A 20,211-nucleotide genomic window follows, 5' to 3' on the forward strand; every position below is an offset into this window, starting at 1 on the left:
CTTCCACCTCCCTGTTTGGAGGAGAACCAGGTACAAACCGAATTTCCCAGAACTCTAATGAAATGCAGATCTGTTATCTTGAGTTTCTCTTGAAAGAGGGTTGTATAATCGTAGGAATGCACACACACAGTGCCCGAGAGGGGTCTTATTTGGCTATATGATATTAATAACCATTTCCCCGGAATTCTTGAGATTTCCTGTTTGTACCTTCTGTCCTATTCCCATAAAAGCAGAGTCCTCTGCCTGCGTTGCATGGGACCCAGGATAAGCTTGAGAATTTATAAGCAAAACAAATAGTTCTATAGCCCTCTTTAAATATGAGAGTGTTAGCACAAGCAAGGCATGTTGTATATGCTTGTAATCCCAGTGCTGAGTGGGGTGCCTGGAGGGGTTTGAGAAGTGGAAGCAAGCCAGCTAGCCTGGCTGCACAGTAAGACCCCGTCTCAAAAGGAAAAACCAAAACAAAACAAGTTTATTTCAATGCACTGACCAAGCTCTAACATCTTCGACTTGTTCTCGGTGACAGAATCAGGCAAGTTGTCACAGGCTCACACTCATAAAACCTCAAGGCCTGAGGTTTCCCACGTTCTTTGAATATTTATTTAACTGAGTATGTATTGCCTGTTTTGGTGCACTCTCCTTGCCAACACCACGTGCCTGTCCTATCTTTCTGTCTGTCTGGATACACCGGCCTCAGCAGCTAATCTTTTTTTTTTTTTTTACAGAAAAATGTTGAGGGAGAGAATTGTGATCGCTGCAAGCCAGGATTCTATAACTTGAAGGAAAGAAACCCCGAGGGCTGCTCCGAGTGCTTCTGCTTTGGTGTCTCCGATGTCTGTGACAGCCTCACATGGTCCGTCAGTCAGGTGGGAGACACTGCAACTTCCTTAACCAGCAGGTCATGGGCCATCTGTGGCCACACGAGGAAGCCAGGAGGCCAGAGTCTTCCATTGGAGAGACCAAGGCATTCATGCAAGGCAGCCCACTCCTTAAAGTGTTGCTACATTTTTGTACCAATTCACACATTTATTGCCATATATATTTTCCAGTTGAGATGATTGGCTGGAATGGTGCTGCAAGATACAGCCTGTTTTCCTTTCTTCTGTAGAACACACGTGGGAGCGTGGGAGTTTCTCATTTTGGAGTGGGGGGCATCCCAGGGGTAGAAGAACAAGAGCAGAGGGCATGGAACTGTAGAACAGGCAGGCTCTGGGGTATGGGGAAGCTGGGGCCGTGAGTTTGAAGGGTTCACAGGGTGATGGCTGGAAGTTAGGGAGGGGCTGCTGGGCTCCAACTTTATCCACTACTGACCATTGTAGTCACCAAACTAGGAGGCTCTCCCCACCCCTGGACAAGTGAGACATTGGCAGTATAAAGTCTGAGGTTTTAAAATATTTTTCATTATTGCGCTATAAAGCTGAGTGAAGAAAGTAAAGATAGTCAGAAACAGGAAGATACTTTAATCATGACATTTATAGTCTGAGTACCCTGTAGCTAAGACACTGGGAGCAGATGTATTTTGGATTTTTAAAATGTATAAAATATATATATATATAATTATAGTTTATAATATATAACTATATTATATATTATACATATCATAATATATATTATGTTATACATTATATTTATATAGCATATATTATATATCCCAACACATAATATATATTATACATTTTATATATTTTTCTAATTTGTAAATGTATGTATAGTATATAATATATAATATATAAGTATATATACATTTATAATATATTATATCAATATATTATGTATGAATATATATTCATGCCTCATATACACCTTGCCCACATAGCCTGAATACAGGTTTTGTGTGCTGTTTTGGGTGTACCTGTTTTATGACTCAAGTGAGGTCAGGTGTGAGGGTTCCCATGTTTGAATCCATTAATTCTGGATTTGGGGACCTTTTAGATTTGTGATGTTAAACCCATAGTAGTTTCTCTGCTCTTACTAAAATTCTAAAATATGAGGTCAGGTGGAGTGAGAATTTTGGTCTCTTAAAAAGAAAAAGCAAAGAAACAGAGAAATAGGAATGTGCTTCCATTTTAATCCCAGGTGTGGGGCTATGGGGCTGCTTCAGGCCGTCTGCAGCAGGTGATTATGATTTGCCTTGTGCTCTAGCAGGGGCGTGATTTTTTCCAGCAGCAGATGGTTTCTGCAATTGCGTGATATTTGGAATTCTGGGGACTTTAAGTTTATATAAATTCTGGTGCCTCAAGAGGGGAGGGGCTGTTGGTTGTTTCCTGTGTTTGTTACGCAGCCATGAGCAGAAAGGAAGTAACAACAAGAAGAAATTAGATATCCTGGTGGCAAAGATCAAGCTGGCCCCAAGTGCCTTCCAGCACTTGGAAGTAGAGGCAGGCGGACCTCTGTGAGTTGGAGGCCAGCCTGATCTACGTAGTGAGTTCCAGGCTAGACAGAGCTACATAGTGAGACCCTGTCTCAAAGACAAAATCTAAACTACATAACCCTGATCTGCATGGTTGTGCTCCTTCCGTTGTGTGTAACTGTGGGTTGGAGGTGTGTGACGTGTTTACTTTTCCTCGATCCTAGCCCAAAGTCCTTCGCCGTGCTTTGGTGGCCTGAGCCCCACTTGCTCTGTCTGTCTCCTCGAGCAAAGACATTTACCCAGGACTCGGTGCACTCTAAGGTGACCCTGATGTCATATTCTAAACTTCTTTTTTTTTTTTAAGGTGACCAATATGTCAGGGTGGCTGGTCACTGACTTGATCAGCCCAAATAAGATCCGGTCTCAGCAGGATGCCCTGGGCAGGCACCGTCAGATCAGCATCAACAACACGGCGGTCATGCACAGATTTACTTCCACTTACTACTGGGCAGCTCCTGAGGCCTACCTTGGAAACAAGGTGTGTGTGTGTGTGTGTGTGTGTGTGTGTGTGTGTGTGGTGTTGGGGTTGGGGAGGATGCCCAGAGTACCAGAAGTGTAAATGTATGTTTCCACATATGGCCTACCTTGTGTATTATGATATGCTCTGTTTATGATGATAACCAGAGAGCTTAAGAAGACATTTGTGAGATTTCATGATGGTACCATCGCTGTCTGAATTTCGTCTCACCAATATGCATTAACAATCCCCAGTATATATTAGTGGGCAGCCCTAACATATATTAATTACCCCAGTAACTAATCCCATGTATATGTTAACGGTCATCCCTCATATACATTTAAAGGAAAACATACCTTGAGAGCTTTCTTTAAGTGACATGTCTAATAAGCTAGGCAAAAGTGAAACGGTCCATTTAAGTAAAATAAAAATGGTTGCCAAGATGGGTCAGCAGGAAAGGGGGCTTTCTGCCGAGTACGACCTGTTTCACTGCCTAGGGTCCACAAGGTAGAAGGAGAGAACCATCGTCCATAAGTTGCCCTCAGACCTCCACCCCTACGCCACGGTGTACACAAATATACAAAAATAAATGCAATAAGGTTCTTTCCAGTTAATTAGTTAATTAACATTTGGAATGTTTGCCTTGGGGGCTTGTAGAAGGATTACATATCTTTCTTCCAGCAATAAGGATTTCTTGATCATAATCCTATCTATTAAATGGTACCTAGTATGCCTTCGAGTGTGAACGTCCTCTCTGTGGCCATCGGGATGGCTTGTGTCTGTACACACCCAGGTGGATCTTAGCGATGGATTCCCCTGACCTAAGGCTACAACTGTTGTCTCCTGCCCCTCACCCTTGCCTTCCTCTTCCAGCTGACAGCATTTGGTGGGTTCCTGAAATACACAGTGTCTTACGACATCCCTGTGGAGACGGTGGACAGTAATCTCATGTCTCATGCTGACGTCATCATCAAGGTGATTGATTTGATTTGCTGTAGATTGGGGTCTGGCGGGGTGGCACACATATGTATGTGTGTATGTGTTATGTGTGTGTACATATGTACGTATGTATGTGTATATGTGTTTGTATGAATGTGTATTTGTACATATGTATTATGTATATGCGTGTGTGTGTGTGTGTGTGTGTGTGTGTGTTCACACACACGCCATATCTGCAGAACTGTTCATACACATGGGGAAAAATGAGTACAGCCAACTGCCCTCCCCTGGTAACTCTGGATTGGGTCATATATTCCATTACATGTTTGCTGTAAGGACTTGATTGCTGGACACAGAACTTAATGTTGGGGCATCGAATTGAATTACAAATGTTTTTCCTCTCTGTTTCGAATGCTAGGGAAATGGGCTTACTATAAGCACACGGGCTGAGGGCCTGTCCTTGCAACCCTACGAGGAATACTTCAACGTGGTTAGACTTGTGCCTGAGAACTTCCGGGACTTTAATACCAGAAGGGAGATTGACCGTGACCAGCTAATGACTGTCCTGGCCAATGTGACTCATCTCTTGATCAGAGCCAACTATAATTCTGCTAAAATGGCACTGTATAGGTAAGTACTGAAAGGAATCTCTGCACAGGTAACACAATCTCGTCTTAGTGATACTTCAAGGTTAGTGTTAAAATGAGGGATATGGTTAAGAGAGCTGGGTATATTAGAATTGCTCTCATGCATGTAATGTTGTCCAAAACCTGAGGCACAAGAACAAGCATGTCTTGTTGGAAAGAGATGACTTTAGGTTCAGAAAGCTTCAAGTGCACAATGAATGCTTCAAGCTTCCAAGCAGTGCCCAGTGAGTTCACAGTGTCTGGATCACACTACCTCCTTGCCCTTCTCTCTCACCCTCTCTCTCCCTTCATTCCTCTGATGCCAGTGGCCTTAGTTTTGTGCAGTTATTTAAGCTACTGAGTCCATCCTTGGTCCTTTGATTGCCTTGAGGGGGTTAGTGTATAGAAGCCAAGCTTATAAAAATGAATGCTGCTAAAGTCAGCCTGGTCCAACCCAGAAGAGAATGGTCTCTGTAGTTATGATGAGGCAACTGATCATGGTGAAGTGCTTTCATTTCACTCCAAGTAAGCTCTGTCGGAGCTTTCCCTCAGCAACCTGTGGGTGGAAGCACTCCTTGTCAACAACTGTTGGAATATCCTCAGAGAATCATGGTGGCTGCCAGGGTGCCTGGTGAGGTACACACAGACACCACACGCCCATTTCCTTTAAATAAACCGTGTAGGAGCCTACCTTCAGCGAAGCATTAGAAGTCTTTTGCAAGCATGGAAGCTATGTAATGATGACCCTTGTCTGTTTTCAGGTTGGATTCTGTCTCTCTGGACATAGCAAGCCCTAATGCTATAGACCTGGTAGTTGCTGCTGACGTGGAACACTGCGAATGTCCCCAAGGCTACACAGGGACCTCCTGTGAGGTACTGCTGGCCTCTGCCAGTCTCTCCCTTTCTCTAATTTCCTAGGGGGAAAGGTCTGCTGAAGTTGATGTGATGACCATCTATCTGCACTTAACTTTAGGAAACTCCCACCGTGCTTAGACCTTATTGAGTTATGAGAGTATTGGGCATTATGTCGTTTAAAGGAGTGCACTTTGCTCTTGCAAAGGACCCAACCAAGTTCAGCTCCCAGAATTCTCATCAGGCAGTTTATAACTGCTTGTAACTCCCACTCCAGGGGCACCTGAGACCTCTGACCTCTGCCAGTACCTGCACTCCTGTGCACATACCCACATACACACCAAACACACATGCACACATATCAAAACATATGCACTGCACACCCCATCACATCCCCACACATTTCATACACACACCACACATACTGCATCTACACTGTACACACACACACACACACACACACACACACACACACACATACACACATAGCACACAGCACACATACCAACACATCACAAATACCACACCACACACATACCACACACTGCATATACACTGTACACATACACATACACTTATACACACACACTCACATATATAGCATACACCACACATATACCAACACATCACAAATACTACACACACTGCATGTACACTGCATACATACACATACACTTACACATACTCACATATATAGTACATACCACACACATACAAACATATCACAAATACCACAACACACACACACACACACACACACACACACACACACACACACACACACACTGTCTTTCCCAAAGATTAGGGAATTTTAAGGCAGTGAGATTCTGTATCCATAATGTAGCCTTGTAATGTGAAGCCTAACCTTTACAGCTAGGATGTGGTCACAATGAGGTTTGGGTCTCACTAGCAGAGTTAGCCACTGTGTACATAATCATGGCCCCACATGGTCATGGCTCATAGTCATTATGAGCATTTATTATTGATGACGATTTCCTTCCAATCATTTTACAGGGAGACAATATTTTATCAGTCTTTAAAATCGTAAATGGTGTAGTTAACAAAGACGGCCTAATAGCTTGTGATGTAGACATTTAAGTACTCATATTTTTAAATATCTTGCAAGGTTTTTGTTTTGTATTTGGAACCAATGAACATTATTTTTGGGTATGAAGGATGAAATTTTTAGGCCTACCTCACATATCCTGCGTCTAGGCACTCCATGTTTAATGCTTAGTAGATAAATGGTGATAGGTTATGGAATAAGAGACCATGGATGTGAAGCAGGGGAACCCTGCATTGAGAGGTTGAGCCAGCAATGCCAGGAGAGCTGACTGCTCCTACACTCACTCCAAGTTTACTGGGCTTTGGGAGCAATCGTGGTAATATGCGAAACTGGTCCTAGGATCCATGGAGGATATCCCACCCTGCCAATCGCATGTAAAGGGTTTAAGCGGCAAGACATTTCCACATACCCCAGGCCCGTCATGTTTGTATACTTTCTCTATCTGGAGGACGCACCAGGTGCTTCTCCACCTGCATGTGCTAGTTACAAAGGAGAGGTGCTGTTCTCAGGGATGCCCTGAGAAGGAAATGCACCACTGTGCAGAAGGGTTCCTTGCCCCTTGTAAGCAGGAGCAGAGAGTGCCGTTGGATGCCCACAGGGCCTCTCTGGCTTCTTCCCACAGAAGGTCCACCTGGACTCTTTGCTCAGTTAAACTGACACACTGACCCAGGCCTGTCCTTGAGCACATTCACTGTTTGAAGGCAACAGTGATTTGCATGCCAAGAGGGAAAATGGGGAGAAAGGAAATCTGCTAATGCAAGGTTCTCAACCGGTGAGTCAGGACCCCTTTCAGTGTGAGAACTCTCTCATCCTCTGAAAACATCGAACAGATTAGATACTAAAGATATTCAGACTAGATGAGCTTACTACACGGCAGTAAGTTTACTGAAGAACACTGGATCGCACAGTTAAAGGGGGTGTGTTTCTAAGGCATGGAAATGCTATCTGGATTAAAACGCTTGAAAGTCAGAAAGGAGAAATGGTTTCCTGCTCGTGGAAAACCCTGCAGTTCCCTGGGTCCCACAGTACCCAGAGCCACATTTTGCCTGCTGCATTTGCAAGGCCACACATCAAGAGCTCTGACTACACACTGGACCTCTTTTCCTGCAGGCCTGCCTCCCCGGCTATTATCGAGTAGATGGGATACTCTTTGGAGGAATCTGTCAGCCCTGCGAATGCCACGGCCACTCATCCGAGTGTGACATTCATGGAATTTGCTCTGTGAGTTTATTGCTGACCTTGTGTGTCCCCAACCTGCTCATTGCCATGCGTCGTGGGCAGTGGCTCCCTACCTCAGCTCTGCCTCGGTAGATGCCGAACTCTGTGTCTGCAGATATTACTTGCTTTTTGGTGGGAAAAAAACAAAACCAAACTGGCTTCACACATTGTTTTGTGGGATGAGTTGAGTATCTTTGGTCTGGAAATTCAAATTCTGGAACTTGTTGACCTGTGAGTTTCCATCACAAAGAAGTCCCACACTCTTTCTTTTGTGAGGAATCAGTCAAAAGATTTGCACTTTAAAGTTACTCCACGTCTTCCCTTTCAGGCTGTGCGTGTAAGGCATACCCAAAAGATAAATTAATGTCACTTCTAGAGTCAGGTCTTATCCTTAAGATACCACTAATCTGTATCATATATAAACATATAGATGCAAATTATAATATAGGTAAATGTAAACACATAAATGCAAATAGTAAAACCTTTAAAATTGACAAATCCAAATAGAATAATAAAACACGATAAAGTCACATGTGTACCACATGTGACGTTATAGTTAGTTCAGCTAAACTCTACAAACAAGGGGCCCTTTCCCGATCAAGGTTGTTGGAATGGGGCTTAGCCAAGTGCACAGTTAACCTTGGGCATGGACTCAGGTGCAGGGTAACACTTACCTGGGTTCAACCAGGAGTTCTTTCTGCCTTTAAGGGACAGAAAGCCCCTGTGTTCACATGGATCCACTGCTCAGAAACAGTGCGAATGTGAACACTAATAGCCCTGTTATCTGGGCAAGGAAGCCCCAGCCCCATGCTCTTTAATAATTAAAAGATTGATTGAGTCGCAGAGCTAAGGAGAACTAATCATCGGACCCCAGAGACGCATGAAGTCCGGTTGCACACTTTCTTGTTGTTTGCCCACATACTATAAAGTCCCTTGGAGAACTTGGTCAGCATCTCACAGCCAAGATCTCATGCTGCTACCATGCCATTCACTGAGCCATGTGCTCTCGTCCCATCTCGTCCCACTCCTATCCACTGTCTTCTTTACTTCTAAAACCACGAGTCCTCTGGCTTAGCAAAGCTTTGTGTCCCTCGCCTCCTCTCCTATGGTAGCTCATGCTTCCTGGTACACTGCCAGAAGGCCAGGCCTCGGCTGAACGCTCTCAGCTATACATTGTTCCCTCATTTTCACTGGGACCAGGCACTGGGATGTGAGGTGGTGGGAAGGATATGCCTTCTCAGAGCCTCCATGGGAATGTGACGTCACTGCCTCTGCTTCTGGGAATGCCACCCTGAGCCACCCAGATAAGATGGTGTCTGCTAGCCTTTCCTGCCAAGCAACCATTTTCCACCTTTGAACAAATAATGTTTATTTTTTAGGGGTGATGGGTGGAGAGAAAGATAACATAGATGAGAGTTGAGAAAAAAAAAGAACACAAAATCTTGTTTAAGAGCCGGGTTGTGGCTCTGTCGTTGAGGTTTTTGTCTTGGACCCCAATAAAAAGAAACTTCTCTTTGCCAGAGAGCTGACTGTTCTGGCCCTCTGGCATGCAGACCACCACCAGCAGCAGCATTTAGAGTGGCCCACTCCAAAGGAAACACCGAGATACATGCTCCTTAGGCTTTCAACAGAATTGCTAAACAGTTTACCCAAATAGAAATTTCAGTACGGCCCCTCGATCAGATTCTCAGATGTACACCCATAAAAACACAACTCATACTTCAAAGGAGGCAAGAGAGAGTTTATTCTGGAGCCAAAATACTAGTGAGTGGTGGCCCAGGAATGCAGATTTAGGTTACCCCAAACCCATACTCCAATGTGGTAAGAGAAGTTTGTATAGTAACAGAAGAAAGACTTATTTTAAGGCCCCCTTCGAATATGCCGGTGGAATCATTAGATGGGAATCATTAGAACATGGGGGATTCTCTGCTATGGGTCCCAGATGCTTTCTGCTGGCAATCTTAGACTTTTGGCTGGCAGAAACTAGTGATCTCTTAAACTTAATACATTCCAAGGGGTTTTATCTGCTAGTCACAAGGATGTAAGGTCAGTTGAGAGAACTGAAGGTAGCCCAAGATAAATCACAGTCAGGCTCCGGATCTGCAACATTCCAACCTTCCCACAGCCATTGGAGTTCTTCTCAGCTACCCAGCCTCGCAGAAGGTTCTTTTTTGTCCATTCATGTTTCGGGCCAGCGTAACGCGGTATTTTAAAAATGTACAGCAGGATTAGTTCAGCCACGTGATTTCCTGCCAAGTCTCTTTACATTTTTCAAATGCATCTGGGTTAACGATCAAAGGTCATGGTGGGGATGGAAAGGAAAACCAGACGACGATCGCTTCCTCAAATGCCTGAGAACAACACAGGCTTTGCCTGGAAGCTCCTTAGAAATGCAGGCTCCTATCTGAAGCCCGAATCCAAATCTTCGGCTCACTGTGGTTGGTGGTCAGCACCCACATTTGAATTAAGGCCCTCAGGTCTAGGATAACTCAGTAGGAGAATCTGGTGCAACCCATATGAGTGGGTAGAATACCAGGTGTTTATAGTGCTGACTTTAGGTTCATATACAGGGACCCGCCAGCCTCAGGAATCGCAGAAGTGCGCATAGTGTGAAAGAGAAAATCCATTCCATTGATGTGTGAAAATGACCAAGTATATAAAAGGAGTGTCTTCAAAGATCTTAGGGCCCCATGCAAGTGGGGTGAGGGGAGGCTCAGGTACCATAAACTACAGGGTGGATACTTAAGGAAACTAAGTCAGGGGAACAGTGGAGTGTGAGAGAGCTTGTATGGAATAGGTCCAGCAGCTCCTTGAAGCCTGCCCTACCCATGGTCTCTGCCCGACTCACCTACCCTGCCATGCCCTGGCCAACAGTTTAATATTTTCTCCACATCTCCCCTCTCCCCATCTCTGTCTGTTTCTGTCTCTCTGTCTGTCTCTCTGTCTGTCTCTGTCTCTCTGTCTCTCTGTCTGTCTATGTCTCTCTCTGTCTCTCTGTCTCTCTGTCTCTCTGTCTCTCTCTCTGTCTCTCTCTCTCTCTCTCTCTCTCTCTCTCTCTCTGTGGTTTTGCTCTCTTTTAACTGCTTGTCTGGCTTGGGGGTTGCTGACTTAGTGGTTATAACTTGGGATTTACTGAGCTTTTAGACCTGGTAGGTTTATAGTTTTACCACCTGATTTTGAAAATCTTGAACTTGGAAATAATTTTAATTTTTAACCCAGACTTACAGGAGTAAGAACAGAAGTCATGACTCGTGCTGTTTACCCCAGTTCTCGTGTTTCGGGTGGTTCCCACGCTTGCTCTGTTCATGTCACGCCTGTCTACCCAGGCAGACACCGTTTAGCTAATCCTATCTTCCCGTTACTAGGAAGTGCATTGAATACACAGTGGCTGGTTATCCTTCAATCCTTCAATCCTTCAGTGTGTATACCCTGACACAGGAACTGTAACCTTAATACATTTAAAACCTAGAATGAGTTGAGACATTGCTCTGCTCCCCGAATCTACCATCCATGTTTTGTTTTTTTTTCCCTGAGTTTCCACTGAGGTCAGATATTGAATTGTATTGTCATGACTCTTTGGGATTCTTTAACCTAAAGTTTTTCCACAATCCTATACAACCCACACTAAAAACAAGCAAACAAAAGCATCAGTCCAGGGCCCCAGAGATGACTCTCGGGTCGAGAACATGTTCTACTCCTCCAGAAATCCTGAATTCCCAACAGGTGGCTCAGAACCTTATCTGTGAGTTCATCCATCCCCAGGGAACATGGTGTCGTGTCTGCTCTCTGTGGACATCTGTACACACATATCAGTGTGCCCCCAACACATGCATAATTAAAGACTTGAAACCTGTCAATCTGAAAGCAAGTGGCTCTTCTTTCTTCCGGGTTTGATGTGAATTCCAGAACTTGGCTTTGCCCATTTTCCGTTCTAACGTGAACACCAGCTCGTTAGTACCTGACTCTGAAAATCCTGTAAGGAAGCCTGAACTGATGGATCTCTTCATGCCTCTGGCCTAGGGGTGTACACACAACACCACAGGGGATCACTGCGAGCAGTGCCTGCCTGGCTTCTACGGGACACCTTCACGTGGGACCCCAGGGGACTGCCAGCCTTGTGCCTGCCCTCTCTCCATTGACTCCAACAAGTAAGTGTCAGGTCCCACTGTCTGTGATGTTGCCAAGAAAGACTGTGTCCTGAGTGTTATCATCGTGAGTGATAATTGGTGAGAGAGGGAAAGAGTTCTTTTGTAATTAAAAATCTGGTGCATTTAATAACACAAAGATGGACACGCACTCTTCTCCCCTTGTGTCCATGTCTGCCATGTGTCTTCTCAGGAATACATTTGGCGGTCAGGACAAGGTACGGATGAATAAAACATTATTCTTGTGTTTGATGAGATTTGATCAGATGACTAAATTGTGAAAATAGGAAGCTAAGTCTGCCCACCAAGTCAGCAGACATGAAATACACGCTCGCTGTACACTTGGTATCCAAGCAGATGATCTGCATGGCAGGCTCCCACCCATGACTGCTGGCCCCAGGGGCTCGGTGTAATCAAGGTTGCAGCAGAGGCCATTCCACCGACAGTGGGAGTGGGTGGGCTGGGGGACTTCTCTGGAGGAGCTCAGGTGTCAGATGTGATGAAAGGGGACTCAGCATCCAGAGGGAACTGAGTGTGCACACCGGGACACCAACACACATGGTGCTTGAGGAATTGCAATTGGTCTTGAAGCAGAAAGCAGGGCATGTGTGGATGGAGATCTTTTCATTAAATCCTTTATTTCCTGCCAGGACATGTGAATTCTATAGGCCAGTACTTTGCTATTACATTTTCTCTCCACCTCCTCCTTTTCTGCCTTCCTCTCTTTGTCTCTCTCTCTCCCCTTCCCTCCCCTCCCCCTGCCCCTCCCCCATCTCATCGGTATTCTTCCTCTACCTGTGACCAGTGAATTCCCCTCCACAGGGGCTTTCTTTGAAACTCCTGTATGTAGGACAATGCTGTTTTAGACTCCGCCACTATCAAGAAATTCCTGAAGCTGGATACTTAGGAAGAAAAGACATGTTAGTTCATTCTGGAGGTTTCAGGACCTGGCTGCGTGTGAGAGACAGGTCACATGACACAGATAGAGGTTCAGGATTGGCCTCAGTGTTTCGTAACAGCTCACTCTCACAAGAACTAACACAGTCACATCCTAGTGACCTTCCTTGTTCCCAAAGGCAATGGCTCAGTGACCAAACCACCCCTTCCTTCTCAGTACTACCACAGCGGGATGCAACCTTTCTGCATAGAGAACTCTGAGGAGCACCCCCAAGCCATCCCAAAGTGGTAGAAGAGATAGTTGATGGTTGGTTACCTATGAAATGGTGAGGTACTGTCCGTCTTCCTGATTCAGGCCACTCTAGTACCGTGTGTGTGTGTGTGTGTGTGTGTGTGTGTGTGTGTGTGTGTGTGTTTATGTATCTGTCTGTGTGGTGTATATATCTATGTATGTCTGTGTGTAGGTATTTATGTATCTGTGTATGTCTCTCTCTCTCTCTCTCTCTCTCTCTCTCTGTGTGTGTGTGTGTGTGTGTGTGTGTGTGTGTGTGTGTGTAAGTGTGTGACTGGAGGGGCTGTGTTCAGAACTTGAAAGATCACTACCACAGAACAGGAGAAAAAGGGAGTTAATGCTTCCAGAGCATCCAGATAGCCTTCTCAGGGATGTGAGGCAGGACAGGCAATGGGGAAGAGGCAGTTAGCAGTTAGTACAGGCAGAGGTGGGAGATGTTAGTGTAGGGTGGGCTGAAGGACAGAGGAGGAGGAGGCAGTGGACACAGGAGGGCACGCCAGGCTGTGCTGCATGGAAGAGGCGTTGGATTCTGGGCTAAATGCTGGGAGAGAAACTGCTAAACATTTGCTAGGACAGAGGTATCCAAGAACAACCCTTTTAAAGATTTAGCAGCCGGCAGCATCCACTGGACAATAGCACTCATTTCAAATGTTTTGACAGTTTCAGCCCTACCTGCCACCTCACCGACAGAGAGGAAGTGGTCTGCGACCAGTGTGCCCCAGGTTACTCAGGAGCCTGGTGTGAGAGGTACTTTGTGCCACCCCGACCCCCGGTTTCACGAAGCAACAGTAACGTCATTTCAAAAACCCAGCACATATTTTATATTTTCTTCTTGAATATCTACAGATCTTCAGTGCTAACTGGCACCTATCAGTTGTCCATACCGCTGTAGCTATGATGTGATAATTCAATGTACACATACAATGGGTAGCGATGGGTGCTTAAAATGTGTAGTTAAGCGTGGTCTCGGCGTCTCAGTGCCTTATTGTTATTCTGTAAGATCATGGAGAAAAGCAGGACGCCTATTGAGAGCAGTGTTCCACCTCCTGGAGCACATCAGGATTCACACCAAGGACAATGGCAGAGGGTGAGGGAGGTCAGTAGTCACGGTTGTCACAGGACTGAGAATTCAGTTTCTTCAGACAATAGTGAGGGCGTTGGGTGGTCTGATTTAAGAGTCGTCTTCTGGCACCCGAAGGCTAGTCTTGAGGTCTGCCCCTGGTTCAGCCTGTCAAGAGCTCAGTGACTTAAGACGCAGTCATGGTGGCTCATTTCAACTTGTTCCTGTCTCACAAGAGGCGAGGAGGATTTGTGACTGTCAGGATGGGAGGTCACCCCTTTTCCATGACAAATCTTAAGGGAAGGAGCCACTCTGATTTATTAGCCATCCAGGGAGTCCCTGACTTGCCCAGTAATATCTTTGAGCAATCCTATTGACTAGACCTTGCTTTCTGTCTTGGATATAGATGTGCAGACGGTTACTATGGAAACCCAACTGTGCCAGGGGGAACCTGCGTACCATGCAACTGCAGTGGCAATGTTGATCCCCTGGAGGCTGGCCACTGTGACTCTGTCACTGGGGAATGCCTGAAGTGCTTGTGGAACACAGACGGTGCCCACTGTGAGAGGTGTGCAGATGGCTTCTATGGAGACGCAGTGACTGCCAAAAACTGCCGAGGTGAGTGCCTGTTATATATTGCCATGGGAATCTCGTAGCATTTGTCAAAAGGACTCGACCTGGTGCTCAGCGTCTTAGGGTTTTACTGCTGTGAACAGACACCATGACCAACCAAGGCAGCTCTTATAAGGGCAACATTTAATTGGTGCTGGCTTACAGGTTCAGAGCTTCAGTCCATTATCATCAAAGCGGGACATGGCAGCGTCCAGGCAGACATACTATAGGGGGGAGCTATGAGTTCAGCATCTTGTTCTGAAAGCAAACAGGAGAAGACTGGCTTCCAGGGAACTAGGAGAATGGTCTTAAGCCCACACCCACACTGACACACTTCCCCCAACAAGGCCACACCTCCTGATAGTGCCACTCCATGGCCTAAGCATGGGCCCATCACAGAGACCTTATCTTGAATCTGTCTTGTGTACTGATGGGGGGTCTTGGGTTGATCAGTCATGGACCCAATGTCCATGGTCCGAACTCCTCACTGTGTTCTACAGCTGCTTAACTGGTGGCTATCTCTGAAGGACAGAAGTCTAGAAAATTATCCTTCGTGGTCAAGGACAAGGTTTTCTTTCTGACAGCATGGTGGTGCCACACCCTGGTGGTTTGCTTTTACACTACCTGATCCTGATTGGCTATGTTCTGTTTGGAGCCATGAAATCAGGGATGATGTAGAACCACTCACCGAGAAGGTCACTTTCATATGCCCAAGATGATCAAGCACTGGGGTTGATACTGAAGCCCTCACAGTTGTATTTTTGCATAGTTAAGGAAAAGCTTTATTGTGTGAGAGTTTGAAACATGATACAGTGTATCTCATTTGCCCCTACACCCTCCCCTCCAGCTCCTCCTATCTTCTGCTACCCCTCCTATCTCCCCTGCTTTTACACTCATGGAGTTCTTTCAGTGCTGCTGCTATGTGGGTGGAGTTGGGGCCACCCATAGAAGCTCTGGTGGCAAAAGGGGGAGGGGGAAATCTCTGAAGAAAACTCTCCAGTAGCCATCAGCTGCCAGCTCAGCCTCATGGGTCCCCTCTCTAGATTATGCTGTCATTTCTGCCGTCTGGACCTTGTGTAGGTCTGTTTTTTGAACAGTCTCAAGGAAGGGCTACATGGATAAGAATTGTCACTTGTATATTTCCATAATGCCAGGTAAACGTTGGCCTTCTATTACAGCATAGAGACGAGGTGGTGTCAATCATACAGGAAAATAAAATTGTAGGCGTGCATGTGGGTGGTATATGGGTCAAATTCTGAAGAAAGATCCTGCATGATGACCGCTAAGATCTCCTCGCTGAATTGAGCACTTACGGGGTCCCAGAGACTTTGAAAAGTGATGCATCAGCACACAGGAGACCAGGAGGACAGAAAATAAGGGTTGAAGTTGATTGACATAGTAGGGAAAGAGAAGGACCATGGAAGGGGGGAGCCAGGGAGATATATATACTTCAGAACAATAAGTCAAGAGGATGGGGGAGAGGAAAGAGAGGAAGGGAGTGGAGTAGTGGGAAGGAAAGAGAGAGAGCTGGGAGAGCCCCAGCTAGAGAGCAGCTAACTGTGTGTTGGTAGCCTGCAGGTTGTGTACTGGGAGGTAGAAGTCATGTTCAAAGTCAGGCTATGGGATGCAAGAGTAAGTCCTTTCCAAAGGGCAGCATGGTTGTAGCTCTCAGGAATGTGTGTGCATTGCCCCACATATACCAAGGGAAATCGAAGGCTGGAAGGAAGCCAGGTCCTCAGGAAAGGTGGATTAGCCAGGAAGCTGATCCCAGACCCACTCTTGGGCTGTCAAATCTTCAGGTCTAGGGCCAACACCCCTGCTTCTGAGGTTGCTTCCCACACTGACGGGGCTTTCATTGTCTTGGAAGTATGTTAGCTCTGTGATCTGGTATGTTGCGTGTTTGAGCCTTTTCCTTAGGGAATTAAAAGGCGTTCCCTCAAATTATTTATTTTTAAGTACACAAATAAAGCCCTTCTGTGTCTTGTCCTAGCCTGTAACTGCCATGAAAATGGCTCCCTTTCTGGCATCTGCCATCTGGAAACTGGACTGTGTGACTGCAAACCTTACGTGACAGGACAGCAGTGCGACCAGTGCCTGGTAAGATGCTTACTGGGCATTGTATGCTCTTCAATTACTTGCCAGCATTTAGAATGGATACTTAGCTTGGGTCCTTGGGCACTTGAATTCACATGGGAGGAGCTCACTCCTAGGCTTGGCTTCCCCATCAAGAGAACATGCATGCAGTATGCTCAGGACATGCACATGGTGTGCCCAGGAACTGGCACGCGCTGTGATCCCACGACACACGAGTGTGACTTGGAGAACATTTGGTTGTGTGCACAGGCCACTAACCCCGTGGTTTTCTTCCTCTTTTCTGACACAGCCTGGCTATTATGGGTTGGACACGGGACTCGGCTGTGTGCCCTGTAACTGCAGCGTGGAAGGCTCCGTATCTGACAACTGCACGGAGGAAGGCCAGTGTCACTGTGTACCAGGTGTATCTGGAAAACAGTGTGACCAGTGTTCACACGGCTTCTATGCATTCCAGAATGGCGGCTGTACACGTAAGCACTGGGGTACCTTGTGTTCCCTGAAAACTTACCCTGTCGCCTTTCTTGGTGTCAGGATAACTTCCGCACACGTTACTTTTCTCTTGTCTTTATGGTGGGTTTCTATACTGGTTTTCTCTTTCTAACCTCTCCTAGAGTTCAGACATGCAGTTTGGAGGCTGCCAAACTTCTTGTTATGGGGAATTTATCTCTAGTTTTCGATACTCTAACTATAGACCACATCCAGCGGTCAGTGAGTTCTAGGGGGTCACACCTAACACAATTGGCAGCTGATAAGAAGTCAATGACTTTAGAGCTGTGGTTCTCAACCCCCTTAATGCTGTGAGCCTTTAATATGGTTCCTCATGTGGCGGTGACCCCCAACCACACACACTTTCCTTGCTATTTCATGACTATAATTTTGCTACTGTTGTGAATTGCAATGTAAATATCCGATATGCAGGATGTGTCACACGTGACCCCTGTGGACAAGGTTGCTCAACCACCATCAGGGTTGTGGCCCACAGGTTGAGAACTGTTGCCTTCTGTTTTTCTGTCCATCAGGTATCTGTCCCACTCTCTTGACCTCTCAGACTCAGAGCGAGTTGGGGTACCCAGCCCCCTCAGGAACCTACGAGGTCTCGGGAATCATTGCCTCTCTTTTAATAGTAGTTCCAGTTATTGATAATAGTTGTGCTATCAACTCTCACTTGGGTCACACACCCCCATCTGAGTCTGTGATGTTTCTTCTTTCAGCCTGTGACTGTGCTCATACTCAGAATAACTGTGACCCCGATTCTGGAGAGTGTCTCTGCCCACCTCACACTCAGGGTCTGAAGTGCGAGCAATGTGAAGAGGCATTCTGGGGCCTGGACCCGGAGCAGGGGTGCCAGGTGGGTGTTGCCACTGTGCCGGAATGAGTATTCCTTCCCCGCTGCAAACTTCCTTTCATCCAGTCACCTGGCTTTAAGGAGTTATATTGCCATGGGTCATAGCTAAAATTTGTACAATTTGGAGCACTGGTCATGCACCTGGAATCCTGGCTACTTTGGAGGCTGAGTCAAGGGGATTGTTGGGTTTAATTATAGGATAGTCTGGGGAAGCTAGACTATGGAGACCCCACCTTTAAATACATAAATTTGTAAATAACAGGGTACCTTATGGTCTGGGGAACAATGCAGGAGAGTTAGCATCTTTCAAATTCCTGATTTTGGGCTTTCTGCAAGAACTTAGCTGGAAATTGATAGGTAGAAATATACATCTATATATCTATATATCTATATAACTATATAGATATATATTACATAGATATAGATTTATAGATATTGACCTTTAAATATGCTTCCGTCTAGTCTGTATTTTATATGTTAGTCCAGTATATACTTTTTGGTGGAGTTGTTAGTAGTTTCATGAGAGAATTAGGTTGAATCAGAGAGCCCAACTGATCTGTAAATAATTGCTTAGAATCAGGTAGAGTTGGGTTTTAGAGTAGTGGGACCATGACTTTTGCTGAGTTGATTGCACCATTAGATTTAATTCTAGTTCAGAGTTTCGATCCAGCGTCTCTAGGTCACTAATGTACACACAGACCCTGCTATGTAGGCCTTGTCTCATGGTTCCTGGCAGAACAGCTCCACTTAGGAATAGCACAAGGTCAATTCATCTACATTATTGTCCTAGAGGGTGTTTTTCTGGTGTCTGAGTTTCTGTACTTTCTGAGGACATTTAAGTTCTGCCCTTAGATTAATTCTCTCCCTCTCTCTCCCTCTCTCTCCCTCTCCCCCTCCCTTTTCCCCTCCACCGCACCCTCACCTTCACCCCAGGCTTGCAATTGTAGTGTGGTGGGCTCCACAAGTCCCCAGTGTGATGTTCTCTCTGGCCAATGCTCCTGCAAAGAAGGGTTTGGCGGGCAGAGCTGCCATCAGTGTTCCGTGGGCTACAGAAGTTTTCCTGACTGTGTTCCCTGTGACTGTGACCTGAGAGGGACGATGGCTGACACCTGTGACCTGGAACAGGGTCTCTGCAGCTGCACAGAGAACATAGGCATCTGCTCCTGCAAGGTATTGTGGGCCCTCAAGCCTCAGTTTCCTTCCCCTGTTTTCCCCCTTTATACCCTGGGGGCTTCTGACTACTTACATAGACTCTAATGATTAGAAGTATGGTTTCAAACACTTTATCATCTGTCAATCAAAAGGCTGATGGCCAATGATCTGGGACAGGAAATAGGAGGTCAGACACTGGTGGGAAGAAAGAGAATTCTGGGGAACAGTGAGAGATAAAAGATGAGATGGGAGAGAGACTTGGGGAGACAGGCTGAGGATGTGCATGTAAACCAGCAGGTAGAGAAACTCAGAGAGATACTGAGGGGGACACCGAGGAGATGAGAATGAAGAAGCAGGCCAGGATGGAAGGAGAGGTTAACCACTCAAATGGTAGACATAGACTAGTTTAAACTAGTTAAATAAGTTAAGAGCTCATCAGGGAATGAGCCCAAGCTTATAGCCTAGGCCTTTAATAAAAAATAATTAGTCTTGGAGTTGAGATTTGGAAAGCCAGGGCCAAGAAAGAAAAAATGGGTTTAAAATTATTGTGACAAGTCACAGTGTTCTCTCCTGACATGATGGGAGAGTCTTAGAACAGAATTTTACCACTTACAAGGTTGCGTCTGGTGACTGAAGTTCTCTGAAGACAATGGTTCCCCAGCATGCACCCATGCACTGAGTAGCCATTCATTCCTGAAGAAGCAAAGTAGCTAGTAAGGCTTAGGGGAAGATCTGGGGGTTTTATAGCTGTGTTCTCTCTGACTGGTGACTGTTACATGTGCTTGCTAAAGTAAAGGAGACTATGTACGATGTTTTCCCACAGGTAAGAGTTTACCGTCACTTTGACTTGCACATGTGTCTGCTGGTTTTCCCAGCATGCTTTGTTCTCAGGTCACCGCCACTCCACTCTCTCTAGTCATCTCTGCCAGAAGGAGGAAGTGGCAGCCTGAAACTGGGGTGTTGGTGTAGGGCTAGAGGTGATGAAAGAAGGAGAGATCCAGGGAGGTTTATTTTGTAAGTGTCTTACCATGTCTCCTGGCAACAGT

General features: G+C 45.8%; 1 protein-coding gene across 1 annotated transcript in view; it reads left to right on the forward strand.

The window, feature by feature from the left end:
• The window catches only part of Lama1 (laminin subunit alpha 1), a 124,939-nt gene that overhangs the window by 51,950 nt on the left and 52,778 nt on the right, over positions 1 to 20,211 (forward strand). Inside the window, exons 13-25 of the mRNA XM_032899788.1 lie at positions 726 to 866; positions 2,715 to 2,888; positions 3,741 to 3,842; positions 4,225 to 4,436; positions 5,194 to 5,305; positions 7,461 to 7,571; positions 11,589 to 11,716; positions 13,563 to 13,649; positions 14,369 to 14,580; positions 16,565 to 16,671; positions 16,958 to 17,138; positions 17,880 to 18,016; positions 18,947 to 19,183. Coding sequence (XP_032755679.1) covers positions 726 to 866; positions 2,715 to 2,888; positions 3,741 to 3,842; positions 4,225 to 4,436; positions 5,194 to 5,305; positions 7,461 to 7,571; positions 11,589 to 11,716; positions 13,563 to 13,649; positions 14,369 to 14,580; positions 16,565 to 16,671; positions 16,958 to 17,138; positions 17,880 to 18,016; positions 18,947 to 19,183 — 1,941 coding nt within the window. The remainder of the gene's footprint in view (positions 1 to 725; positions 867 to 2,714; positions 2,889 to 3,740; positions 3,843 to 4,224; positions 4,437 to 5,193; positions 5,306 to 7,460; positions 7,572 to 11,588; positions 11,717 to 13,562; positions 13,650 to 14,368; positions 14,581 to 16,564; positions 16,672 to 16,957; positions 17,139 to 17,879; positions 18,017 to 18,946; positions 19,184 to 20,211) is intronic.

The sequence above is a fragment of the Rattus rattus genome, chromosome 4 (assembly GCF_011064425.1).
Source record: "Rattus rattus isolate New Zealand chromosome 4, Rrattus_CSIRO_v1, whole genome shotgun sequence".
NCBI lineage: Eukaryota > Metazoa > Chordata > Mammalia > Rodentia > Muridae > Rattus > Rattus rattus.